We start from the raw sequence: 27,254 nt of genomic DNA on the forward strand, positions 1-27,254 counted from the left end.
CGTACCGTAGAATACAGGGTGATCTAATATTAGCTTATAACACACCGAACGATGACCTTGGTATTAATATGTCTAATTTTCCCCCTTTTTCTTGAACTGTTAATTGGAGAGGACATTCCAAGAAAGTTCAAGAACCGAGATCAAATCGTCTGCGTCTGGAGTTCCGTTTCTCGCACCGAGTAGTGAATTGCCGGTATTCTTTACCAGAACACGTAATATCAGCACCTTATGTTAATGTGTTCAAAGGAAGGTTGACACTCCACAATGTTACAAACTGCACGGAATAACATAGATCGATAAACCTCCCTAATACTGAAGACTGGATTTATTGAGCATTGAGTTTTGGGTCAAGTTCGCCCTTGCCAGTTGACGAATCTCAAGGTTATGCCGTAACGCAACGCTTTGGTGTGTTTACATTTTCTCACCAGAAAAGTCGTTGGTCAGTATTTTTTAAACTTACATATGTTAGCTGTACACTAAAGTTAAGAGTTGTGTCACTTGATGATTTAATTTGTTAACAGGTATCAGGATCAGTGTACATGTTGACACGCAAACTGCAATAACTATGACAGGTGAAGCGTCAGTGCATTCAGTCTTGTCCCATAATGATCTGTGAATAAAAGTTAGCCGTTACCTCAAGATAAGGCATTAGTACCGTCCGGTTGCTGCTAAATTGTTTAGAACTGTACGAGCATCATAGCACTCACTTTATAGTGAGCTTCCACTCAATTAGATACAAATGTGTTCATCATGGCTTACACAGCCCTAAGGAAGTTTTATTTAAAAACTACGTATTTGCGGCAAGCACGTGCTTGAAAGATAACACCAAGAAAAAGTACAGGGAATAAAGTTTTGGGTCATCTGCCATTTGTATTTTAGTTTACGAAGTTGAACCTATTTACTTAATTTTACGGCAGGCTAAGAGGTAGTCTAATCTGGAAGTATGGAGTGCTAAGTAATAAACCCCCTCATGGTGTGTACTCTCCTCTTCTAACTGGTTCAGAACAACTCACTGAGTAAATAAGGGATGTTAAAGTGTAAAGTTCAGTAAAATATCCGTAGCGTACTGGCTTTCCTTCAAAGTAGTCAGCCAGTAGGACTAACTGCTCGAAAACTTGATGTCCTCACCCTTGATTAGCTCGCTTAAGAGATTAGCAGACACTCAGAACCTTACGAAGAAGGGACAGGCCCTCGGCCTTTTGTCGTTTAAATAAAATGCTGGAAATCAACCATGTGCCAAGATACACGGTCACTATTGGTTTGAGCCAAGAGAGATTTTCGAATATTTGTCAATGTTTACGGAACGACAGATTAAAGGTTAGTGTTTGGAATATGACTATTGATAAGCTGTGGGGATATTTGTTTTAACTTCTTATGGTTTACCCGCGTGTCAAATTTTGTTTTTCAGTTTTCCTTAGTCTACAGTCTGTCCGAGTTTGTTCCATTTTAAACTGGTATACTATGACAAGCAGGGGTCCTTAGTGTTTCACTCTCAATCCACTCCCATTTGTTCTCCTTAATGACAATTTTAAACTCCACATTTGAGGTTGTAGGGTCGCTTCCATGATGTCAAGTAGAGGATTTCTGGGTTGCCTGGTTACAATTGATTACTTAGTCATCAGGTCATGGTGACCTATTGTTGAACTGTCTATTGGATCCATAATCGACATATAAATAACTAGCTGTAATGCAACCGGTTACAAAATGTTCAAACCAAAAATAAGTGTTTTTCCAAGCAGATTCAGTCTTCAGTAATAAGAATAGTAGGTCGGTGGACATGTGTTATTCCTTTATTTGTTTTTATTTATTTAAATACACAAACATTGGTAGAGGAAGGCACCATAAATCATTCGATTTGCTTGAGGGCTGGAATACTGTCCGGGTGCCCTAACCGAAACAGGTGAAGTTGGATTATTTCTTGCAGCTTGCTTCCAGTGTAGGTCCAGCTTCGTGAAAATGTTCATTAATGGTGCTGATACCATTTGTTCGTGTAAGGCGTTCCAGTCGTTGACCAATCGATGAGAAAAACAGAACCCTACTTTAAGTTTATTGGGTTGCAATTTTTGAACCTTTTAGCTATGACCTCGAAGAATATTAGTGCTGGAGGGAGCAAAATAATAAGACATATTAATACCCAAGTCTTTAAAGATACCGAATGCTAATATAGGGTCACCTCACGTTCTACGATGTGATAAGGAGAAAAGGTACAGGTGTTTCAAGCGCTCATTATGGTGAGTTTGAAAAGACCATTCACTAACTTTTTTTCCCCTCTAGTGTGTCAGTATCCTTAATAAGACATAGATGGGACATAAAATCCGAAAAATATCTTCATAGCATTTGAATTCTCGGCAAAGCGATCATAAAGCTCGGAAACCTTTGGCAGCTGCTGCGTTACAATGCTCAGTTGTAACAGTAAAACTAAGAACCACTTATAAACAAATGTGCTAAACTAATGTGTACATGCCAAAGGTTTCTAGGATATTTCTGAGAAATCTTCAAGTTCATACAGGTTTTTGTTTAAGGTTTACTACTGTGAGGGTCGCTGGTACACTAGTTATTTATGTCTGCATTCGTCGTACAAGTAGTAAAAGGTTCCAAAATGTCTTCTGTATTCCATACTTCGGAGATGTGGAGGTCTTCAGAATCCAATTCATAACCAAAACAGATAGAAAAGAGTGAAAGTAGACAGCCTTATCTGACATCAGGGCGTAGAACATCTTTGCAGTCACCTCTATGCTTGACTTCAATGCTTTAGGTGGCATGCTGTTTGTTCCTGGTGCTTTGGCATTCTTAACTTTTCGATAGCCTTGGTGATTTCTCCGATTGTTCGTGAAGTAACATTTATAGGGTGGTCTCTCTGTGGTACATCGGCGTCTGGTCTGTTCAGTGGGTTAATTTTTTAAAAGTTCTTTTAAGTGCTCTACCCACGCGTTTTGCTGCTCTTAAACTTCAGTGATTGGTTTGCCTTTGTTCTTGACTGGTCGCCTCGGTTTACTATATTTTGATGATAGCTTCTTGGTTGCGGTATATGACTCCTTCATGTCACCCTCTTCTTCAGCTTTCTCTGTTGTCGTTGATAGGTGTTCTAGATAGTTCTGTTCGTCAGCTCTATTGCTCACTTTCACTCATCTGTTTTCTTTTGTATATCCGGCCTGTGTCATGACTTTCTCTGCTCTCGTTTTGTTAGTGTTGATAGCTGTTTTCTTGTTTTTCCTATCTCGTGGCCGCGGAGGTGTGTTGGCAACAGACTGTGTCCTTGAACGCGCAACCTATCCTTTCTCCCTGCTTCGGTTTGAGCGCTCAGTCAGTATCCCACCTCTCACACAAATCACATGATTTGTGTGGCACATATATATTTGATGCCTCGTACCAATGTTTATGTTTAAATAAATGAGAAAATTTCGAGTCTTATCTAATGTATTGATAGAGATTTACTCCTTGTGTTAGTGCTCCTTGTGGTCCAGCACCTTCTGACGTGTTGACGTCATTGATCCTTGTTCTTTATAGTGCTGAAACATACTAATCAACCTGAAGGTCATCTTCTCAACCTGGTTGAGGCGTATTGCGTTTTTAATTTTTCACATAGAAAAATTTGGTCGCTATTTGAATATGTCTGTTGTTCTTAACGAATAAACTTTATGACTTACACGTAACTTTGTATTTTAGCTGGATTGTCTATGTGGACACGGAATTGCATCAATAGTTTTACAGTTTCCCGATTATGAATCGTGATACTGCAACAAAAGATAGTGTTATTGGAGGGTTTACAGTTATAAATGAGAAAACAAAATCAAAAGTACAAAATGTAGGTGAACTGAATATATTAATTTTGATGTTTATCCGATAGGTCCAAGAAGTTCTCCCCCTTTGGATTACAAAGCCTGAACTTTTCTCATCTGATCTTAAACAATCTCTTTCTGTCAATGAAGTAGCTAAGCTTGGTCAGTTTTTACGGCTGCGACTAAGTGAAATTGGTATCACTCATTTCTTTCCTGGTATTTAGCTAACTTTCTAATCATCAGCTGGCGGTTATAGTTCAGTCTGCTGTAATCCCTTACATGTTAGATTGTTATGTCACTTCTAAACATCGGCCATTATGTCGGCCAAGAGACATATGTATATGCGCACCGACAGGAAGTGGGAAAACACTAGCCTATGCTGTGCCAATCATCCAAGTACTATTTGTCATTTTCGTATTTTCACTTAAATAAGCTATTTCTTAATAGGGTTCATAGATTTATTCGAGCTTTGGTCATTGTTCCAGTCAGAGACTTAGCTGTTCAAGTGTACAAAACCTTCAGTCAGCTGGTTAATGGAACAGATATTCAGGTTTGAAATGTATTCTATATTTTGAATGGATGTATAGGTTGGAGTTCTTGCTGGTATCAAAAGTTTTAGTAAAGAACAAGAAGATATCATAAACCTGTAAGCTTTGTAATTATTAGATTGAATACCAATTTCAGTACGGATGAAAGTTACTCTGCCAAAGTTGATATTGTAATAGCTACACCTGGACGTTTAGTAGACCATTTGTACAATACTCCTGGTTTCAGTATGGAACGCTTGAGAATCCTGGTACGTTTGAATTGACTCGTTAATCTACCTGTTATTGTATCTTCATTTTCCTGCTTGTTCAGTAGCAAATATTGGAACCACATTCCACATATTAAATTGTGAGCAGCCATTAGTACTATTGACCTTAAGCGTAACTCTGTACATTTACATCTACTGTTGAATTGCTTTTAAAGTATTTATAACTCTTAGCACTGCTGTACTTGCTAAATCAATGTTTGTAGATTTAAATGTTAACCCCTGAACTGAGTGGTGAAAAGGCAAATGCCACCTTAAAAAGCCATGACTTCATTTTTTTAAAATTATCAAAATGATTTTCGTACAAGAAGTTCCTATATAACTATTAAAATGTGAAAGAATCTACCAGTAATTTATTCGAATGTGGATTGAAATCAGTGCTACTAGCATAAAACTGGTATTTTACCATTTCACCCGCTAAACCCTGAATAAATTATTATTTTAGACGTATTTGTTCGTCATATGAGATCGTTTACGTTATTTTTTGTCTTATATTACTCACATGCAGAAGCTTCAACGGATATATTATTGTGTTAGATTGTGCACATATTGATCAGGATTGATTTACAATTAACTACGAGGTCTTATGGTGGTATTTTATTAAATATCTGTTTACTATATTGTATGTTAGGTAATCGATGAAGCCGATCGAGTGATAGTGGAAGAAAAACAAAACTGGTACCATACTTTGGAGGATGTATTGTACTATTACACATCTTCAATCAGTCAGAATAGTTGGTCCAATGTCTCTGTACGCAAACGTTCAAGACCTATACCAACTGTTGGTTATCATTACGATAGGAGTGTTGATATTACTTTGCAAAAGGTTAATGGTTTTATTATGATATGAACTTGCTCTTATACTCATTACATTTGTAATAAATACATAGTTTCACCATGTTTTTTCATTAAAAAAACACTTTACTGATATGGATCGGTGTCTCAGTGTGCTGATGGTCACTGTGTGGACCATTTTGTATTTTACCTTAGATTAAATTATGACTAAAATCCCATAGTAAGTAGTCTATACTTAGCTTACGAACACAGTTTGCTGACGTTTTTTTTAGCAAATGATATTATGTGGTATGACATACTTGATTAACCTTAGCGATTATTCATGTCAGTTTTTAAATTAGTAATTAACTCCTGGCGAGATTTTCGAAGATTTACTTCCTGGAAGTCAGTTACTAATAAGAGTATATATATATATATGCATGTATGCGCCACACAAATCATTCAACTTATGTGAGGACTTTGATACTGCATAGGCCTCCAGACTGAAGCCAGTTGTTTACTTACGGATCACTCCTCGATCCTTTGACCTAAAGGTCTAATCCACAAAGCAGTGGAGCAACGTCTGGAAACCTAGTTCCATGGTAGCTGATGACCAACAATAGGTTCATATGCCAATTGTTCCCTCAAGATCCTAGAGCTCATAAGCACTATTGGTTTTAAATCAGAGTTTTCTAACTCCCCTAGGTATATCCTCCATATCCACCAACCTGGTTAAAGCGCCGGACATTCGCTTTTCGTCCTGTCAGCTTGGTAAACAACACCTCTCGTCACGAGAAGGCAGTGAGTAGGACTTCCCTGGCAGTGGCTGTATACACATGGCCATGTGAGAGCATTTGGAGAGGGGGAGCTGACTCTCCCCACCTTCGACCGTATTCATCACTTGTTCTATGTAACGTTGAATGATTGGTCATGGCCATAAAATCTGAGATTTAGAGGTACTATTATAAAATCTCTTTTCTTGTACGAAATTTGAGCGAAATACTTCAACATTAAAGTGAAATTGTAACAGAATTAATAGGTATCTCTTGTAAGGAAACGCAAATTATAACATACAGACTATTGAGTTAATTGTACTTCTTTTAGCTTCAGGCATCATTTCCGATTCAAATAGGTATTTCTCTTCATTTTTGATTACTTATTCGTAGCTTTAAAATGCATTCACTGAGATCACGTTCGAATGAATGTGACTCGCATAAACCTCAGAATCCAATTAGAGCAATCTTATAATTCTATAAATGGAACTTTAAGAGCCAAAAAATTACATTCCAAAAACTTAAAAATTCAGTTTTATGAATATATTTAGAACAGTAAGAAGTCTTTTTCATTTCTTAGGTCTTATGTATTAAGCGTATTTTATACTTTTCCCGCGAAACTTTCCTACTACCACTTATACTTTTACTGATTCTACTCTGGAATTTGTCATGAATACTTCATCTCACTGTTTTGATATATGGTTTGGTAACTTGAACCGACTTGTCGCGTTTCGCGTTGCTTATGACTGACCGATTAAAGGATTAAATCTTATTAGTTTGATTCACTAACAGATGGGTCAAAACAACCACTCATAAAGTAAATAGTTTACAAATACAACACATTAATGTATACAAATTGAGTGATGAAACAAGTAGTATAATTTACACACAGCAAATAAAATTACTTAGGGAAAACAGTAAAGCATTCTTTTTTCCCACTCGATATGAATAATTCAATATCATTTTTCGCATTTTATCCCACCTTTCTTTGTTTTCCCTTTTTTTGGTGTGACCTCAGATACTTGTTTCTGCCACACTGACTCATGATCCAGAACCATTAAAACAGTTTAATTTACACTTCCCTATTTTATTCACTTCAAATCGAATACACCACAACAACAACACTCTTGATACAGTTTTAAATGATCACGAGAACGCAGAAACTAATTCGTCCGAAATAAAAAAGCAAGTGAAAAATGATGAAAATAGAGAAACCTCTAATGTTATTTCACAGTTAAAATCAAGTGAAAATCATACGACTACAGGTGTTGGTCAGTTTTTAATCCCTGAAAGTTTAGAGGTAATCTTTACAATCATTTTCTTCTGAAGGTAGATTTATTCATTTTTCACTTGTAGTTTAACTGTATAAAATCAGGAATAACTATTTAGTGAAATATGATTTCTTACACTGTCAAAGATATTTATATCTAGAGAATGTAAAAGATAGATTCAAATATTTTGAGTTTTAACTAATCACTCAATAGTTACGTGGCTTTGTCGAAGTGCACATCATTTTTGAATAAGATGGATCTGAATAAATGTTGTATGGTGGGTTACATTTGAACATTTGCACTCCGTATAAAGACAGAATAACATTCTGGACACCGATATGAAAACTGAAATCAGTTTTTGGTAATGGATACAACATATGTTGGTGATAAGGTATACCCGTTTTCTAATCGTCAAACGATGTTCATGCTGTACAAAGATTCAGTATATCTTACATAATAGATGTGGAGCACAACACAAAATATTGAAAATATGTCAGCTGTTAGTATTTACTCATTGAGGTCTTCGAAGTATTCCCCGTGTCTGATAAAACTACCAAGTAGTAAATTAGTTAAACATTCATCTGCGGAGTTGGTTAGGACTTGTGGTAGGTAATTTTATGGCGGATTTAAAGAAGACCAGAGGTGACCAGACCAAACCTATACTATCAGTTCAGGAAGTTGTTAACTGTTGGCTTGAACTGCTTCGAACAAGTTTGCATAAATGGTTACTTATTCTGATAATACTAATACGATAATTATGATAACACTTAACTACAATTCGATACCATGATTCCACAGCTTTTTTCTCTCATACCCCCAGCTACTCCAAAAGACGAGATTTGTAAGGAAGATTTGTTCAGTAGGGACTAAAAAAGATTAATTCGCTTTGAATTCATTCTATTATATACATTATTAGTTAAAGTAATAATCACACAGTTCGTATCGTTTAATTTTATACTTAGTAAAAGTCAGTTGAACGTAAATCATGATCTTATGCTTTACCTCTTCTCGAACATCTATAAGGAAACCGATGGCCAAGGTTTGATTTTGTTTAACTCTGAGATTTATTCCCTACTGATGAAATTATGATACAATTGTTTGACCATATATATTTTCAAAACATTTCTCAAGTTTTGATCGTTGAAATTAAACAAAATTATTGACAGAGAAAGCAAGTCTGTAATTAAAGCTACGAGTTGACCGATTTAGTTGTCAGTTATTAGTGTTTCAAGTCCCTAAGTGATATAACGCAAAGCAGCTCTCTGTGTCACAAACGTATTCTACTCCTCATCTTCCTTTAAACCCCTGGGCATTTCATTACTCGGTATATTTTTTCTCCACTCATGTCATTCTATTGTAAAATTACAGCGATCTTTATGCTTAAACGCCCAGATACTGAATTCCAAATCGTTTCATAGTCCCTAAAAGTGTCCAACCCTTAAATTTCAAAGATAAAGTACAGAAAAAGCTTTTCTTCGAAGGTTAAATTATGTGCAAAAACGATAATATTCGTGGGTTTGTGAGTAACCGTGATATTCTAGAAGTTTTTACGAAAGACGGCAAAAGCGATTATATATTCGGTCATCTAATCAGAATAAGGAAAGCGTAATTAATTATTTCTTAGATTTTCTTTGAAAGCTCCCAAAAATCACTCATTGGTTGAAGTGATTTAATCATTTCCCCTAAATTTTTGGGGGATCATCCCAATGAATTTAGTTATTTAAGTCTTCCGTTTTATCTTGTATTATAATTGTTGGTATTTCTACAGTAGTTTTCATAGGAAGTATATGAAAATTTAGGTCGTTTTGTTAATAGAACCTGTCACTCAATTGTGTAACTTAATTGACACAATCAACTGTATAAAATAACATTTCCATGTATTGTGATCATTGCTATTGATCACTTGATGTATTCAAGATTTCCTATAGATTTTATTTCTCAGTTTTACTGTCTACATATATTAAACGTATAAAACTAAAAAGATACCTGATTTTCATTGCTTGTTTATTTTAAACTAAAGGAATTTCTTGTAACTGCAAAACCGGATATCCGTGTATTGTTTCTTGTGTATTTGGTGCGTCAAAAACACAAAAAACGTATCTTATGCTTTGCAAATACAGTAGATTGTGCTAAACGCTTAAATATGCTCTTGGCTAGCTTTCAAGGTATAAAGAGTAAATTCTTGTCAAGTCATTTACATCCGGATAAACGTCAAAGAATATTAAATCTATTCAGTGTTGGATTGTGTCAAGTAAGTGATGTAATAGCTATTGGTAATTGTTTTCTTTGTGGCAAATTTATTACCAGGCTCTACATTTGAACTTTTTGTCACTACTAATACCTACTGTAATGTATTTAATTGTGTAGATTTTTGTACAAAATTGTTACTTTTCGTTATTGTTATTCCCACCCAACCCCATAGCTCTTCAGAGAGGGAAGAACTTTGAAAAGACAATACGACTGAACACTGGAGAAAATGTGTATATAGGGATTATGATATCAGTAGTGCGGGAAAATAACTTGTCCCATACTATGTAGTGCAGATATATTAATTTTAGCCTACACTACACTTTCTCAAGCTTTTATGCCAACCAAAAGCTCTGATAAGTTATTAATAAGTTCACTGGTGTAGAAGCGTAGAACTTTCCACAAGTATGCTGTATATGCAATATTCAAATGCAGATATCAGAAATATATACATTCCAGTGATATGCATATACGCATAGATGTACGCTGTCGTTAGTATACACTATATGCAACCGTAGAATGCATAAATAAGTTCACTCATTCCACAAATGAATATAGACATAGACGTTTCAGATCGCTAGTATACGATATATGCACATACAGAATACCTAAGCCCAAGGCTTATATACTTCATAGAGTACATATATGCAATCACCCCAGGCCGTAACCCCATTGCATTTTTAACTGAATGCACATCAAGTATTCATAAACGATGTGCTCACTTCATGCTTGTCACAAGCAGGCTTAGTGTATAACCCTGTGCACTGGTTACAGCACAATTTTTTGCCTACTCTCTGGCCCGCCCTTCCAGACGAGTCTGTTCAGGCACCAAAACGAAGTTTTTCTCTAGTGCCACAATCACATTATCAATTCAAGTCTATCTCTCTTCTCGTGTAATCAAGATTAAGATAGAATGGGTAATTAGCTTGATCTCCACCTGACTTATTCAGAATGGGTGGTCAGTCCGATCTCCGCTGTGTTGGTTGAGTAGTTCTTGTGGAGAGCACCACGTGTTTAAAATGCGGATATCAACTCCGGGTTTTCGAAAAAAGGGAAGTGGGTTATGTCCCGACAAGAACAATGAATAGTAACTTTTGGGATCCATTATGGACCAATACTAAACGTATATTTCTATTGTATAATTATCAAGTAACTAAACTATGTATATTCATATTCCTTTTATTATAAGCTTTATTTTGACCCATAAACTATTATTATACGTTTTACCATTCTTGAGTTATACCCAGTATATTAATTACTACCCCCCTCATTCGCACCCACATCTGGCTAATTCTTGTACAAATGTTGTTTTATATTTTATTGATACGTTGTGGTCCGTTTGATTGGTGTATAAACTCAGTATGTTTGAAATATAATGATTCATATAACTGAGACTGGTGTTCTGGACTTAGCTGATCGCATACTGCAATTTCGCTTTAGAAACTCGAGTATGAACATCAATTTAATATCTTAATTTCTTCTCTTCACCATATCCACACATAATCTGGAAATAGAAATACTTTTTGATCAAAACTTTACCAGACCCGGAAAAAAAGATTAATATGACGGGACAGTAACTGTGTACAAAGTCATTGGGATTGGAATATGTTGACAAACATAAACGTCATCTAATCGTCAGGGAACTAATGAGATCGATTGAAGATATTTTATGGGAGAATAAATACTAAGTTCTTATTTTTACATGATAATATATAGAAAGAAGTTTACTTTGTTTGTTATTTTGCGGGATATAAACCCTACCCTCATACATTACTTTCTATTCATTTCCATTTTTAAGAAGATCATACTTGCCATCCTTTCTCTACTTGTTCATGATCTCATGTTCTTATTGTGTTATGCATATATATATATATATATGGGTTAAGTTTAGACGTGAAGGTCCTGGGTTCGATTCCTCATGGGGTAGTAAATACACTCTACCTACAGTTTGTCATGTTTGGTATAATGACATACCATTTAGATAGTTCAGGTGGGGTAAGTTTGATTATTTTTTGTTTGAAAAACTGTCAGTGAAATAGGATAAACTTTATATAGTTAGACAATAAAATACTTTCTAAATAAAACTTTAGGGTAAATAAACAGTCCAACCTGAGTAAAAGAATTTGTAAATGATTTACATATTTTAAAAATTTGATATAAGAATTTACATTTTGTTTTATTAAGTATTCCATTTTTATCGTAAAAATTTCAAAATATTTACAGATTCTAGTTTGCACAGATTCTATGGCTCGCGGCATAGATATTAATGATGTGGAATGTGTCGTATCTTATGATGTACCACCTAGTATCAAAATCTACATTCATCGAATTGGGCGTACAGCTAGAGCTGGTAAGAAAGGAACCGCATACAGTTTATTGTCAACTAACCAGGTAAGCAAATTAATTTTTTTCCTTAAGTGTTCTGAATATCTATAGTTCTTTTACTGAATGCCAACTTCGTGTATTGTACCTACATAGTAGATTATGTTTCATCAGAGTGAAATACATCTGTTTCGGGGCAATGTTTTACATTACATTGCTTGTTGAATGAGCGTTTACCTTAGTTCTCTATTCTTGTTCGTGTATCTGATATCAAGTGATCTAGTCGCTGTATTGTGTGCCGTTTATCTGATTTGACGTAGCGTATTATGCTACAGAAAGAGGGAAATTTTAAATCATCCGTTATACCAGAAACCTTGGACCTAGGTTTCGTGCCAATTGACACTCGTCAGCAAGGAGTACCAGCAATCTTAACGAAATCGTCGCTTCTTCTGAAATTCGAACTCGCATTACCCAGCCCCACACTTTAAGATTTTATCATCGAGCTATTCGGGCTTCCACTAATTTCCTGTAAGACTAAGATATATACAACTGACTGTTCGTGGGTAGTGACCAATCAATTTTATGTTCGTTTTCTCCCTTTTTTATTCTTGTTAAATTCCCTTTTTCCCAATTTCTATTGATTGTTGCCATTGTTATTAGTTCTATCACTTTAAGAAAGATCTCAAGCGTGCTGGTAGAAAAAAAATTAAACAATTACAATTTCATCAAAGTAAATGGTCACATTTCAATGCAGAGTATCAGGTTGCATTAAGGAACTATGAAATGAACATGAAGGTAAGACTAATATTAAATTTTAAGTTTGTTTCTTTTTCGAAAGCATTTTTAAAAAAAATACAGTTCGGTTTGATTAAATTATAGGCATAAAAATGCATAAAAGCAAATTGTAAAATGCAATGCACTATATATATATATATATATATATATATATATATATATATATATATATTTAGGATCAGTGATTGCCAGTGCATGGTCATCAATTCATTAGTTGACTTACCTTCATGATATTGCTTGACAATACAGTGAGATCAGCTTAGCTACGAGTTCTTGAAATAACAAATGTATCCTTTTCTTTGCCCACCCACCTCAATTAATTAAAAAGTCGAGTTGTAAATAAAACGCCTATTTATGATATAAACAAAATTGACCAGGCTAACAACTATTGTTCATAAATAAATACACTTGTAGTAGATCTTTATTATGACAAGCTTACGCGATTTATCTTAACTTGTGGACAGCTGAATTGGTCTGAACCTACACTTATTTCATCATTTATACATGTGATCTTGATACATGCTTATAATCGTATGTATATATCTTATTTTTGTTTGCGTCTTTCATGCCTATAGATGCTGAGTCACGCTTAAGTAATCTAAGAAGCCTTACCCTATGTTGCGCTTCTTACTATCTGAGTAAAGGAATGATCGGAATAATTTTCTCCAACTTGGTTCGTATTTAGCTATTTTTATACCGCCATCTCCTAAACTGAGTTAGCCTAAGTAAAATATACTAAATAAAACGGTTTATTCAACATCCTTCATTATGAAGTCAATATGTTCCCACATATTTACGATGCCTTCCGAAGTAAGGCTAAGGATAGTATATTAAGAGAGGTACAAACTAGTAGGCAAAAAAGCATTTTTGATCGCAGTACTGATACATAACCTTGAAACTACTGAAACTAATAATGTACTTACTAACACAAGCAGTTTTGGGGATATCAAGTCATTCTTAACACCCCTTTTCCGTAAAACCTCATGAAGTATAGATTCCTATTTGTTGTGGCTCACAATATCTAAGGCTTGGTATTGATGCACGTTTTCTGTACAAGAGCCTTCCTACTCAAGAAAAAGAGACGGAGGGTGAAGAAGAAAGCTTATTTGGCAAAACAGAACCGATTGTACGTGGACTCATATGTTTGTATTTGTCTCTTAGACAATCAAGCTTATCAATGGTTTATATCTTATCCGTTGACAAAGAAAGACATTTCTTGACCAATCACATAGACATCGTTTGGCAATTTCTGATTGACTCACTGTATCACTACTCTTCTCGTCCAAATTAAATACTTATTCGAAAGAGGATCTCCTATGAAACAAATTTTGTACGAGATCTTTTTAACGCTATTAGTATCCGATATTGGTAATAACAGTTCAACTTAGTGTAATGTATTTTCAATTATTTTAAAGATTTCAGATAAAAAATACCCCAATGATCTTTCAAGACAAGTGAATAATAACAAAATTGTTTCGGAAGAATCAATGCAAAACATTAAGAAGCCGAAGAGTAAACGTAAAAAAAGTACAAATGAAATGCTGAGTTGAAATTGAACAACATAATTTTACTGTATATTATTACCAACATGACTTTACATGTATATAGGCATTACCTGTATAGTAACCCCAAATAGATTTTGTAAACAAATAAATTATTTGTTAAGAAGTGAACACTGAGTTTTAACTTCATGTTACTGAGATATTTCGGTATTCTAAAAAGAGTTTAATGTGTGCATGTATGTCAATAGTCTGGGTTTTGTTTGTTTACTTGGTAAAGGTTGATATACTTCTTTATTCTTGCTTCCTTATATTTGTATAATTTGATATAGGATGGTTGTATTTCAACAGTCATCTTTGGTTATTTCAGGATGATTTACATTCCAATCCATATAACACATGAACTAGGGAATGATTTTTCTGACACGAAACCATTTACATTATGTTAAGTAGACTAAATATGCAGTTGAATCTTACTGTATATGAACTTGTAAATTTAATTGAACTAGTCATGATTCATAAACTCAATCGCCTTGATATATACATTAAGCGGATTGTTTGATTAAACTTCAATTTTGTATATCACAAATCATCTACCCTAACCAAATAATGTATTCAAAATAATAAATTTATAAATGTAGTTGAAAAGGTGTTTTAGAAATTGGTCTAATTTGTAGATTCAAACACCTCAGGAATAAAACAGTTATTACGAAAGGCATTAGATAATCTTTGCAAGTCACAATCTCGGTTGAATTCACGGGCATAAGTTTTTGATGAAGCTTTCATCGTTCTTCTGAACGACATCATCAGCACAAACTTCAGGTAGAAGTGAAGTATTCAAATCTGTTCACATGTGATCCACAGCTTGTCCTGTACACCTCGATGTTGATTGGTTCTTGTTCACCTCAAACCTGTCATTGGGAGATACAACCAAAATAAAAAAGTAAACAATGACATGTTAAAGGTCAACAAGGACCAATCAACATCGAGGTGTTCAGAACGAGCTGTGAACCACATGTGAACAAATTTGAATACTTCACTTCTACCTCAAGTTTGTGCTGATGATGTCGTCCATAAGAACGACAAAAGCTCCACGACCAAACCATCCATCTCAGAGAACAAAACTCCATCAAAATCATCCACCTGAGCTACAAATCTTCTCCACGGGCATAAGTAACATAATCATCGGAAATGGATCTAGACATTGACGACCTACTTATTCCTGCCATCTAGATATTTTAACAAGTTATCTGTTTTTGTTTTAACACATCATTATGTCTATCAATCGCATAACCTATTCAGGCGTGTTTATGAAATGTTTACGACATTTCGCTCTATAAGTTACGAAAAAATGCAATTAGAGACACTGTTTTCAACCATAAAAGTGTCATGTTTTAAGTTCACCAACCTCTGACATTCACTAGTCACTTCTTGTAGCGTTATATTTGAACACTGTCCAATTTTACTCGGAATTCTAGTCCTGATGTTGGCATCTTCAGGTGACTGCAAGCTGCATACGGAAAAAAGACACTTAAACTGGTCTTCTGTCATTGATGATAATCTGAAAGGCTCACACTCGCGATTTACTATGCCAGCGTGTTGCACCCAGTCATTGTCTCCAGCTTTCGCCAAATTAAGACATTGGTAACAAATACTGAACAAAGATAACCGTTCACCAAAGATTTGCGACAAAGTTACAACTGTTGTATCAAATGAAAGGTCTCTGGAATTCTTAGGGTGAAGTAGCAGTACTCTGACCTTTGCGGTATCATCAAGTTTTTCTAGGTCGACCTTGGATACATCTTTGTATTTCTTGAACCACGATTCAAATTAACGCCAGCCAAACCATCAAAATGAAACTCGTGGATAGAAATAACGATATGGTCGACATGGGATTTGAACGAACCATCTGTAAACCCCTTTTGATTTAGGTTCATTTGCTAAGTTAGAGCTTCTAGAATACGAATTTAGAACTGTTCGAAACGTTTTTCTTGACGCTCTAGCATGGCTTCGAATTAGTCAAAGGTAAATAACATCTTGATAAGTTAACCCCGTCGCTAGTTGTCATATCTAAAACTTAGTTTCTTATTATACCACGTACAAAATGGGCACTCGAACTCTAGAACCCCGCAGGTTGCAAATGAGAAGACAGAAGATAAGTGAAAGGAATGCTATTCCAATCAGTGTCAATTATGGTACAAAACTCAGGTATTTATAGTTTCCGGTAATAACGAAATCGTCATTATAGTCCCCCAATCCGTATACAGGGGGTTATTAGCATTTGTCCAATAGGGAAGCTACACGTCGAGATTCTGGAATGTCCCTCCAAAAGATGATTGGTTGGAATATCTTCAGCTCTTTCTGAGCTCCTTGGAGCTTCCTAGAGTTCACCCATGGGCTATCCTCACACCGGCGATATGAATTAAAAAGAATAAACATTATTTAGATGTCGATTCCTGAACTCCTAACATCTAACTTAACTGATTTTTAAAAAAATTAAGTAGCTCTTTTTTCTAATCAGAACTGATATGCATGCTTTCTTAACATTGTCTTCTTGATAAACTTGCCATAGTATAGAAGATATTTTAAAGGGAATGACTACTAGATTGCTTAAACCTTTGTTCAGTCGAAGTCACTGCTTCAAAGTAAAATCCACCTCACCATTTCAATGCTTAGTTTACTCCTAACACTTAAAATGTGTTGTGTTCAAATAAATTATGATTGTAAAATGCTGGACGTATTCTTAGGTTGGATCACTTTGTTATTGGTTAGTCTTCCATTTAGTAAGTTTTGATGAACTCTTATGTATAGAAATCTTTAAATTCACTTATCGCACTAGCGCAATATAATCTCTAATCGGCTCAGTTGTCTATATGCAGATCTCTTTCATTATTAAACATCAATTTTCAGTGTATTCCCATGTTACTCATTTCAAAGTTTCCAGATCCACATCAGACTACAACTACTGATTGAATGTGATGTCATCTTGATTGATGTTTCATTAAATATTATTTCACTTAATGTGATATATCGAAACTTCTTCACTGACTACAATTTGAACACATTTACACACCAAATGATTTATATATTAATGCTTTAAAAATTCGTATTCAATATTTTAACATGATTAGACAGTTGTTTAGTAAACGGTTATTTTGTAACACTATTCATATTCGATAATTTTGATCGTCTCCCTCAAGATCGCCGTGCTAAATCTCGGTTTCAGTTTTCTAAGTGTTTAGCGCGAAACTACTGTAAAACCATTCATTCTAATTTGGATAGATGTTCTTATTTATTTTTGATGATCTACTGAGTTGTTCCGAAACCAGTTTGTTTCACATGTTTAGAGAGCGGCAGTTTGTGTAATTCGTATTGTAGTCACTCCGGTTGGTGTAGGTTAAAAGTCCCATGTAAAAGAACCATTATCCACCTGATATAGATTGTTTAGAGATCCAGTGTAATATTTCTCTCTCGGAGAACTCGGATATAATAACAACCACTTTTGTTAACATGTCTGCAGCATTATTGGTTATAAATAATGACAGGATGTCGTTTCTACAATACTTAGTTATTTTCTTTTCAGAACATTACTATCGCATGTATTATTTCAGTACTGCCCATTTGTGTATTTTATATCCCGTTGTCTGAAGCAATGACTTAACGGTTAGAGCTTTCAAACGACATAACTGCTTGTCTGAAATCCCACTCTACGTTATTCAATCAGCTTTCGCAATGTTACTAACCTTCATACAAAAAGTATACCTCGAACCCGAGTGAATAAACCTGTAATTGATAAACCACTTACACTGTTTGATATCTAGATATTTAGGTTTTAATTTTCTTAAGCTCATATGGTTTGCTTAAATGGCGACTCTTCTCAGAGTTACCTTTAACCGGGGTTACTCAGGACTTAGCATGTACATGTGTCGTAAATAAACTGATATCATGTTATGGATTATTAATGTTGATAATACTAACTCTAACCTTGTTTTACATAGATATTTATTAAGTTAGCTATTATCTAATTCGAATTCCTTTCTATTTAAATTAGTTTTTTAATTAACATCCGGATGGATTTATAAAGTTGTCCAAAAACATGCAATCCTTCTGAAAGTATGTGATCTCAGAAGCCTACATGCTTATTGTCGTTATTTTACAATCTATTAATGTTAAATCAGTTAGTCGTTCATTTTTTAACAAATTAAAATCCGAAATGAAACGATTCCAATTTAAAACTATTTTTTCACCATTGGGATACTTTGATAACTATGTACATCATAGTAAACGATAAGTGCATAAAAATCTCACTAAATTCGATGAATAATACTTGACTGTTGAATTTCATGGTTTGCATTGCTTACCAGTTTTAGTTTGACAACCGTTGAAAGCTATGAGGAACTCAACAGCTGTTTCGTTTTAGCATGTGACTCTCAGTGCATATTTATAACCCCCAGGAATCGGACTCTGAACATTCCGATATCCCTGTGAGCTCTTCGATTTTATTTCACGAAGTTGACTTCGGACAATTTACATTTCTAATTCCAGTTAATATTCAATATTGGTGTGGTCGTGGATTTTCACTGCCAGTAAATCCCATACTAGGATGAAGCTCTTTGTCCATTATTTCCTGGTTTTGAATAATATACTCACCAAAGTCAGTCTGTGGTGTGAAACGTCAAATTTTTAGTTGAACCTTAAGCTAATACGTCATCTTATGGATTATGGAAGCTCATGCAGTTAAATAGAAACCTATGAGTCACTAAACATTCAAGTACTTTACATTTATATCAAAGTTGTTATTTTAAGGTTGGCATTCACATTAACGCTTTAAAATAAATGTTTATCGATGATCCTACTCGTCAATTTTCCTACGAAGACATCATTACGATGGGAAATATGTATACACAGCTATATCTATTACATAGTGTCGTTATTGTGGTTATATAGCTGTTTTCTGGGGGAGATATGAAAAGTCCTTTTTAAACTCTGTGGTGAAATAAGTAACATGTCCAAGCAAAGTCAAAACATCCATCATATTACCCAATACCAACGGTATCATAAGCTCACTGTATAGTAAATATGACTTGAAGTATGTGCTACATAGAGGAATCTGTGATTACAATATACTGAATTTATGATGCTTCATCTCTAATATATATTTGTAAAACCAACTACTTAACCCAGACTTTTACACCTCTCATCACACTTATTGTTGAATATTCAATAATATAAAATTGTCCTGTAAGAATTTATTTGTAATTTATACTTATTCAGTCAGTAAATAGTAATTTTTATTTTTACTATTATTACGTAGCAAATTTGATTAAGCCGCTGTCAGTCTTGTAAACTGACGTGTAATCTAAAGTAACTTTCAGGATATTATATATTTATATACCTTTATTTTTCATTTGTAATTTATTTGAATTAGACAATGGTTATTCAAATGTTAATACTGTGTATAGTTTCAATTCTGTCATTTGCCTACGCTGATATTACTACTACTACTACTACTGCTAATACTACTACCATTACATTGAATAATTCGGTTAATACTATACAACCTTATTTTAGTTGTAATATAACTCAACGCGGTTTTCATCTTCGATTGCATTGTGATTTCCATGATTTTTCAATTAGTTTACTGGAGCATTGTCAACTTCATGTACATTTACCATCAGGTATTTTATAATTTTGTATTTTATGTTATATACTCTTATCAATAGTGTTATTTTTCAAATAAAAAGTGTAGGGAATTTTCAAATTGTTACTCTTCGTACAATAATCGACAATAGAATAAATGAGTAACTCAATTAAAATCAGTGTTAGATTGCGTATAAACCAATCGTTGGTCACCGGATACCATGGGACTGCATCTCCTGACGTTGTTTCACTGCCTTGTGGATCAGACCTTTAGGTCGAAGGCTCCGGATGTGGCCTCCTGAGAAAACCACCTGATTCGGTTTGAGCACCCGGGCAGTATACCAGCCCTCACACAAATCGAATGAATTATGTGGCGCATATCGATTTAATGCCTCGTACCAATGTTCATATGTTTAAATAATAAATATGCGAATAAGAACTGTCTCTTGTAAATCTAGCCGATTGTAATCTTGTTCTATTAATGGGAGACCAGTTATCTAAAAGATATATACTAGGAAATCGGACGACTTTGAGATGGTAGAGATTTGTAGCTCAGATGGATGATTTTGATGGAGTTTTGTTCTCTGAGATGGATGGTTTGGTCGTGGAGCTTTTGTCGTTCTTATGGACGACATCATCAGCACAAACTTGAGGTAGAAGTGAAGTATTCAAATTTGTCCACATGTGGTTCACAGCTCGTTCTGAACACCTCGATGTTGATTGGTCCTTGTTGACCTTTAACATGTCATTGTTTACTTTTTTATTTTGGTTGTATCTCCCAATGACAGGTTTGAGGTGAACAAGAACCAATCAACATCGAGGTGTACAGGACAAGCTGTGGATCACATGTGAACAGATTTGAATACTTCACTTCTACCTGAAGTTTGTGCTGATGATGTCGTTCAGAAGAACGATGAAAGCCCCACGACCAAATCACGCAACTCAGAGAACAAAACTCCACCAAAATGGACAACTTTTCTCTGCTTTTAGGTCATTCGCTTCCCAGTTTCATTGTATTATATTCCTTTTTATTCACTGTTTAATATAAAGTAACTGATATTTTCTAACTCATTTTCAGGTTTTTTCATTGATCCATATGAATTAACTTCTAGTCAACCGAACTTAAAATTTTCAATTAGTCAGTCAGAAATACAACCAAAATTACATGATACCATTAAACAATTTGTAAATTGGTTTACATATTCTAAGTTGGAGAAGAAAAATACCGATCATTCCGATGAAAGTAAACAATTAATTATTCAGAATAATTTGGTTGATATTGAAGCTCCAGAATGGCTTGCTAAACCATTAACATTCAAATTTAATATTAATCAACTGGGGATAAATCAATCAATTAGTTATTTAGATTTACCTATTCATCTACGATATCAGTATGTTTTATTTATGTATTCATTTGTTAAATGAGTTCTGAGTACATGTTATGTTCAGCAATAAACTTTATCGATTACTTTCAACCATCTAACATCTCAACATAAGACATATGATGTCGACTCATTTAAACTAATGGACACAATGAAACTTCATCAATAGAGTCCTATCGGCACGAACTGACTAGACAAACACAGCATAAGTTATTATTCAGTGATCAATCATCCGTAAATATCTGTTCTACATTAAGTCAACCGTGCCCCGAATACCTTAATGGTAATGTATCAAACTGGCGAATTAGGTGACACGTGTTTGAATTCCATTAAAAGTATCAATTCCATCAATATTTCAGGTACTCCTAACTAACAAGTGTCGATATAAAACCCAGGTCCAAATTTTCCTGCAACTGCCTCCCATCATTTAACATAAATAATTCACAAATATCTGTTCGCTGTAATGCTGTTTAGTAGTATTCAGTTATAATTATGTCGTTATTAACATGATGATAAGGGCGAATCACTAGTATTAGATTTGAGATTATCATCCTTTCTAATAATTGAGAATCATGCCTTGTACCATTTAAATTTCAGTCAAACATTCACAACATAATTCCTTTTTATGTCCAGCCACTTTTATAAATACACCAACAATTCAAGCTTCTTATGGTTCCCTGTTTTTCTAGCTCCCCGAATTCCCTAGTACGGCCGAGAGTGGGGAGAGTCCGCTCTCCCTCTCGAAATGCTCTCACACGGCCACGCGTATACAGCCTCTGCCAGGGAAGTCCTACTCACTGCCTTCTCGTGGCGGGGGTGTTGTTTACGAAAATGAGAGGACGAAAAGCGAATGTCCGGCGCTTTAACCGGATCCCAAACCAATGGTGCACATGGGCTCCAGTGTCCTGCAGGAACAAATGGCGTATGAACCAATCGTTGGTCACCGGCTACCATGGGACTGCATCTCCTTACGATGATCCACTGCCTTGTGGGTTAGACCTTTAAGTCAAAGGCTCGGGGAGTGGCCCCCTAAGAAAACCACCTGCTTCGGTCTGGGCACTCGGGCAGTATCGCAGCCCACACGCAAATGATGAACTCTCTATATCTATGGAAACTACTTTTCTCGCTTCGAATAACAGTCAGATGATTCAAATTATTACTATTATCATTATTATTATTATTATTATTATTATTATTATTATTATTATTATTATTTACCACATTATTCGCCCTCTTTTATACTTATACATCGGCTCGTCTTTGGTGGAAATTCGACTCTATCTAAACGTTCTCGAGTCACTGTGCGGTTGAAAATTGTATGTTACCACTGAATATGATTACTGAAGCAGTTTTTCTGAAACCACGTGCACCATTCAAACTGGCTGCCTTCAACTTTCGCACATTTATGCAGGTCGGACAACAGATAGGGCTGGCTATGTCTTTGGAAAGTCTTAATATCGACGTTTGTTGTCTATCCGAGACCCGTATTCAAGACTCTAGTGAAGTACTACAAGTTCGATCTCCATCTGTCGCTTCGAAAAGCTTGTTTTCCGTGGGCTTATCCGGGGACCCTGTGGCATCTTCGTCTGGTCTTGCTGGCGTTGGTGTCGCACTAAGCGCTAGAGCTGAGGCAGCACTAATCGATTGGATCCCCATTAACAGTCGGCTATGTGCTGTTAGATTAGAAAGTTCCATCAAAATGAGAAGAAATCGGCGTGAGAAACGATGTCCTTTCGTCATCTCCGCCTATGCCCCGACAGATTGCAGCCCGGATGCAATCAAGGATGAGTTTTACCACCATTTATCTGTTCTTCTCCAGAAAGTACGTTCGACAGATATTGTAGTACTAGCCGGAGACTTGAATGCTCAAGTCGGGCGTCTAGGCACAAAAGAGAGTCGTTTAGGTGGCCGATGGGGACTTGTTGGTCGCAGGTCAGATAACGGGGACCGTCTACTGCAACTGTGCACAAACCACAACCTGTTTCTGGCTAGCACTAACTTTCGGCACAGTCATCGCCGATGTGCCACCTAGCGTCCTCCCTCTGCATCCCAAGCCTGGACTCAGATTGATCACATCGCGATCAGCTACCGCTGGCGTGGTTGTGTATAAGACTGGTTGCAACTTCTGTTGCAAGTAAGTATCGAACCGAGATAGCTTCTAGGCTAGCTACCATTCCACCGAAAAGCATAGATGAGCATTGGTTGCAATTGCATGACGCCATGAAAATGGCGGGTACAGTCAGTTGTGGGTTCGCGAAACGTCCAGCTTATAAGCTCTGGGTTTCTTCTGGTTCCTTACAACTCATTGAAGCCCGTCGGTCTACTCCGGGTGACCGTGAGTTTGACCACAAACGAAGGATGCTACGTAAGGAAATTGGGCAAAGCTTGCGTAAGGACCGAGAAGCCTGGTGGTCGGAGCGTGCTAATGAGTTGGAAGCAGCAGCTGTATCTGGTAATTACCGGAAGCTCTTCCAACTCATCCGAGCCACTGGCAGCAAGAAGTCTGGTGTGAGCGAAACAATCTACGAGTATGATGGGATGCCAATCACTAACATCCATCGACGTCTTGGACGATGGGCAGAATTTTTCGAAGGGCAGTTCAACTGGCCTGCTGCTCCAGCAACATCGGTCAGTCTGTCCTGCACTCCATGGCCGGTGACGACTGATCCACCAAATGAGGCGGGAGTCCGCAAGGAACTCCAACTCTTGAAGCGTTACAAATCACCTGGCCCAGATGACTTACCTCCGGCTTTTCTTAAAGATAGTGGTGACTTTCTGACTAAGGAACTGACGACGTTGTTTACAAAGGTGTGGGAGCTAGAGAGTGTACCAACGTCATGGAATGAGTCGATAGTTGTCCCTATCTTTAAAAAGGGTTCACGTCATTCCTGTAACAACTATCGGGGGATAAGTTTACTTCCGATTGCGTCCAAGCCATTGGCTTCCGTCATACTTCGTAGCTTGTTCAAAAACCGAGAAAGATTGACTCGCGAGGAGCAGGCTGGGTTTCGTTCTGGTCGAGGATGTATTGATCACATCTTCACCCTCCGCCAAATGTTAGAACACCGCCATACTTATCAAAGGCCAACAATCGTAGTGTTTCTTGACATCAGGGCTGCCTTCGATTCGTTGGACAGGACTAATCTCTGGGATTATCTATTGAAGAAGGGTGTGCCTGAGAAGTTTATTAACATCCTAAAAGCACTATATACAAACACCTCAGGGAGAGTGAGGGCATACAACCACCTTTCTCCATTGTTCTATTCGAGCAGTGGGGTTAGGCAGGGTTGCCCAATCTCACCATTCCTCTTCAACTTTGCCATCGACGACATTCTGGAAACAGCTCTGATGGATGTAAGTAATGGTGGTGTGGATCTGTTGCCTGGAGAAAGAATTCTCGACCTCGAGTATGGGGACAATATTGTCTTACTGTGCGATAATCCCCAAGACATGCAATTCGCGCTTAATCAGTTGGCAATCAGTGTCTGTAGGTATGGTATGTGCTTTGCACCTTCGAAGTCCAAGATACTTCTATAAGACTGGCAGGATTCTAATCCTGTACTCACCCTGAATGGTGAGCAGATAGAAGTAGTTGAGAAGTTCGTGTATCTGGGTAGCTGCATAAGTGCTGGTGGTGGCGTGAGTGAAAGCCAGAGCGGCTTATGCCAATCTGGGCCATCTTTGGCGCCTTCGTGACGTTATTCTGGCTGTAAAAGGTCGGATCTACAACGCGTCGGTGATAGCAGTTCTGCTCTATGCTTGTGAAACCTGACTTCCTATTTGAGGACGTTAGAAGACTCTGTGTTCGATCATCGTTGTCTCCGAAGGATTGCTGACATCCAGTGGCAACACCATGTTAGTAATGCAGAGGTTCGGCATCGTGTGTTCGGGTGCAGAGACGATAATGCAATTGGTGTCACCATCTTGTAACATCGATTTCGGTGGCTTGGACATGTTCTACGAATGTCTTCCCAGAGAATTTCACGTCGTGCATTATTTGCCGACTCTGGGACTGGTTGGAAGAAGCGGATAGGTGGTCAATGTATGACATGGTGTCGTGGCATGGAAGAAAGCTGCAAAGGGCTGGCCTGTGTTGGTCCTTCAGGACTCCCTGGTTGGGGTCCGAGAGATAGTGCGACAGAGTGGCTAGAGACGTTATCAGATATGACTCAGAATAGAAGCCAGTGGCGATCTTGATGTAACTTTCTTCATAAAAAAAGTTATGTCTTCCTTAACTGAAAGATTTCTTCTGATTGTACCTTTCCGTTCCCTCATTATTAGTACTGTTATTACTACACTACCTTAAACCAACCTCTTCGTTATTGTTCTCTTTTTTTCACGCTCCTTACTTTTTTATCTTTCCCTTCGAATTCTCATTGTTTTGTGTGGCGCATATATATTGGCGCTCTCTTGTACCAATATTTATGTGTTCAAATAATAATAATAACTAGATGTCTTAAAATTTGTTGCTACTTGGTCATAAGGGTTTTTCGATAAGTCAAATCCCTGTAAAATCTGGTTGCAGGTTTAAACTGCTATGCAATTCTAGTAATATTACTTGGCATCATAGAAAGCTTTGGGCTCATAGGCGATTACTTCGTTATTGTTATGGATTAAAATTGTAGCATTTGATCAAAAAGTTTTCGATTATTAAAATAAACAAATAGAATACCTTTTAGTAGATGAAATTCAGCGATGATTTCTCACGAGATTGAATTATCAACCCAAACCGTCAAAATGATTTGATATCAGAATCATTGTCGCTAACCAGAGAAGTAGGTTTTTCTTCCATAAAATTTCACACTTATGTATGAAATATTAGACAAAAAATGAAAAATCATTAAAACCCAAACGACTGGGAGATACATACTTCACAGATCACTTAAATATCAGTGGAATGAAGATCTGACTATCAAGTCTTGTCCGATGATGAGTAAAAATAACTGTATATCTGTGATTGCTTGATACCATAAATTTACCAACATGTGTTCAGTAGTATTCACTTCTGTTATGCATCCTTATAGAAGGTAGGCTAATTAAACCGATTACATGTTATAGTGTGTATGCAAAATCCATATTATTCTTGATGTGATCCAATAAACATCCAAGATTTCATTTACTACACTTTGGTTTGTGATTGTCGTCTAATAGCTGACACATTGTGTTTGACTGATTCAACCTCGGTGGAAGTGGACCTCACTTCGAACCAATTTCTCATTGTAATATCACTTCACGTTTATATTCAATCATTTAGCGTTTATAACTAGATTAACTCCTGTTCTATCTATCTCAGACTTTCATTATTTCTTTACTTTTTAGTCTCCCATCAACAAAAACTGATAACACTAATGATGATTCTATATATATTACTGAAATTAAACATCCTATACTCAATTGTCCAAAAGGCAATAATGTCAGAAATATAAACAGTCAACAGTTCTTCTCTATCATTGTTCCTATACCTTTGTTATCTTACCTTGTATTTGTGATGCCTATTACAATTTTACTGCTAATTATGGGTATGATATATCTCTTGATGGCGTAATCCGATTCTCATATATATATTCCTCATTTTTATCGCTGACTTCATACATAATTATTTTTTGTATATTGACATATCTTAAAAGAAACCGTTGCGTAAACAGCCTATTTTAATGATAAAAAAGTTATTTCATTTTTTTATTCTATTTCTCACACATGTTTAGAGTTAATCTATGTTGTTATTTGGTTCAAATTAATATAAAATCTATTTAAAACAATCAGTCTCTTTGATAGATTTAGATAATTTTATGGTAAGATGAAGGTTGTCAGATGTGATACCTTTATGCAATGAATTCCGAACAATCTGTTCATACATTATTGTTAGTTATGTTCATAACTAATCAATCAAATCGTTGTTTAAGCGCCCACCACGTCGATTTGATCTGATATATTTGTAGACTATCCCTGTTGCATGTAACT

At 36.1% G+C, this 27,254-nt stretch overlaps 2 protein-coding genes across 3 annotated transcripts; both read left to right on the forward strand.

Moving 5' to 3' along the window:
• Positions 1–352: 352 nt before the first annotated feature.
• DDX51_1 (ATP-dependent RNA helicase ddx51) lies at positions 353–14,923 on the forward strand. Of its 2 annotated transcripts, XM_035731001.2 has the most exons (13): positions 353–1,317; positions 3,667–3,805; positions 3,848–3,995; positions 4,036–4,175; positions 4,213–4,329; positions 4,367–4,425; positions 4,464–4,575; positions 5,222–5,416; positions 7,156–7,437; positions 9,429–9,659; positions 11,879–12,046; positions 12,638–12,772; positions 14,188–14,923. In XM_035731001.2, exons 2-13 carry the CDS (start codon positions 3,722–3,724, stop codon positions 14,320–14,322), a joined length of 1,806 nt encoding a protein of 601 aa, XP_035588724.2. In that variant the 5' UTR covers positions 353–1,317; positions 3,667–3,721; the 3' UTR covers positions 14,323–14,923. The 2 variants fall into 2 exon arrangements, with proteins under 2 accessions (XP_035588724.2, XP_051066048.1); XM_051215522.1 differs by having other exon boundaries at positions 353–439; positions 3,848–4,175.
• Positions 14,924–15,101: 178 nt separating this feature from the next.
• DDX51_3 (ATP-dependent RNA helicase ddx51) lies at positions 15,102–27,048 on the forward strand. The gene is made up of 4 exons (XM_051215523.1): positions 15,102–18,384; positions 19,700–19,949; positions 20,990–21,302; positions 26,613–27,048. The coding sequence occupies exons 2-4, from the start codon at positions 19,703–19,705 to the stop codon at positions 26,836–26,838; spliced, it is 786 nt and encodes a 261-aa protein (XP_051066049.1). The 5' UTR covers positions 15,102–18,384; positions 19,700–19,702; the 3' UTR covers positions 26,839–27,048.
• The last annotated feature ends 206 nt before the right edge of the window (positions 27,049–27,254 follow it).

This window comes from Schistosoma haematobium, chromosome 4 (assembly GCF_000699445.3).
Source record: "Schistosoma haematobium chromosome 4, whole genome shotgun sequence".
In the NCBI taxonomy this organism is placed as follows: Eukaryota; Metazoa; Platyhelminthes; class Trematoda; order Strigeidida; family Schistosomatidae; genus Schistosoma; species Schistosoma haematobium.

Excerpts from the sequence above, each read along its gene's own strand:
- DDX51_1 (XM_035731001.2), top strand. The coding sequence starts at position 3,722 with ATGAATCGTGATACTGCAACAAAAGATAGTGTTATTGGAGGGTTTACA. Across the intron at positions 3,806-3,847 it reads CAAAATCAAAAGTACAAAAT|GTCCAAGAAGTTCTCCCCCT; the intron begins GTAGGTGAACTG and ends TTTATCCGATAG. Across the intron at positions 4,176-4,212 it reads ATGCTGTGCCAATCATCCAA|CTATTTCTTAATAGGGTTCA; the intron begins GTACTATTTGTC and ends CACTTAAATAAG.
- DDX51_3 (XM_051215523.1), top strand. The coding sequence starts at position 19,703 with ATGGTTATTCAAATGTTAATACTGTGTATAGTTTCAATTCTGTCATTT. Across the intron at positions 19,950-20,989 it reads TCATGTACATTTACCATCAG|GTTTTTTCATTGATCCATAT; the intron begins GTATTTTATAAT and ends ACTCATTTTCAG. Across the intron at positions 21,303-26,612 it reads CCTATTCATCTACGATATCA|TCTCCCATCAACAAAAACTG; the intron begins GTATGTTTTATT and ends TTTACTTTTTAG.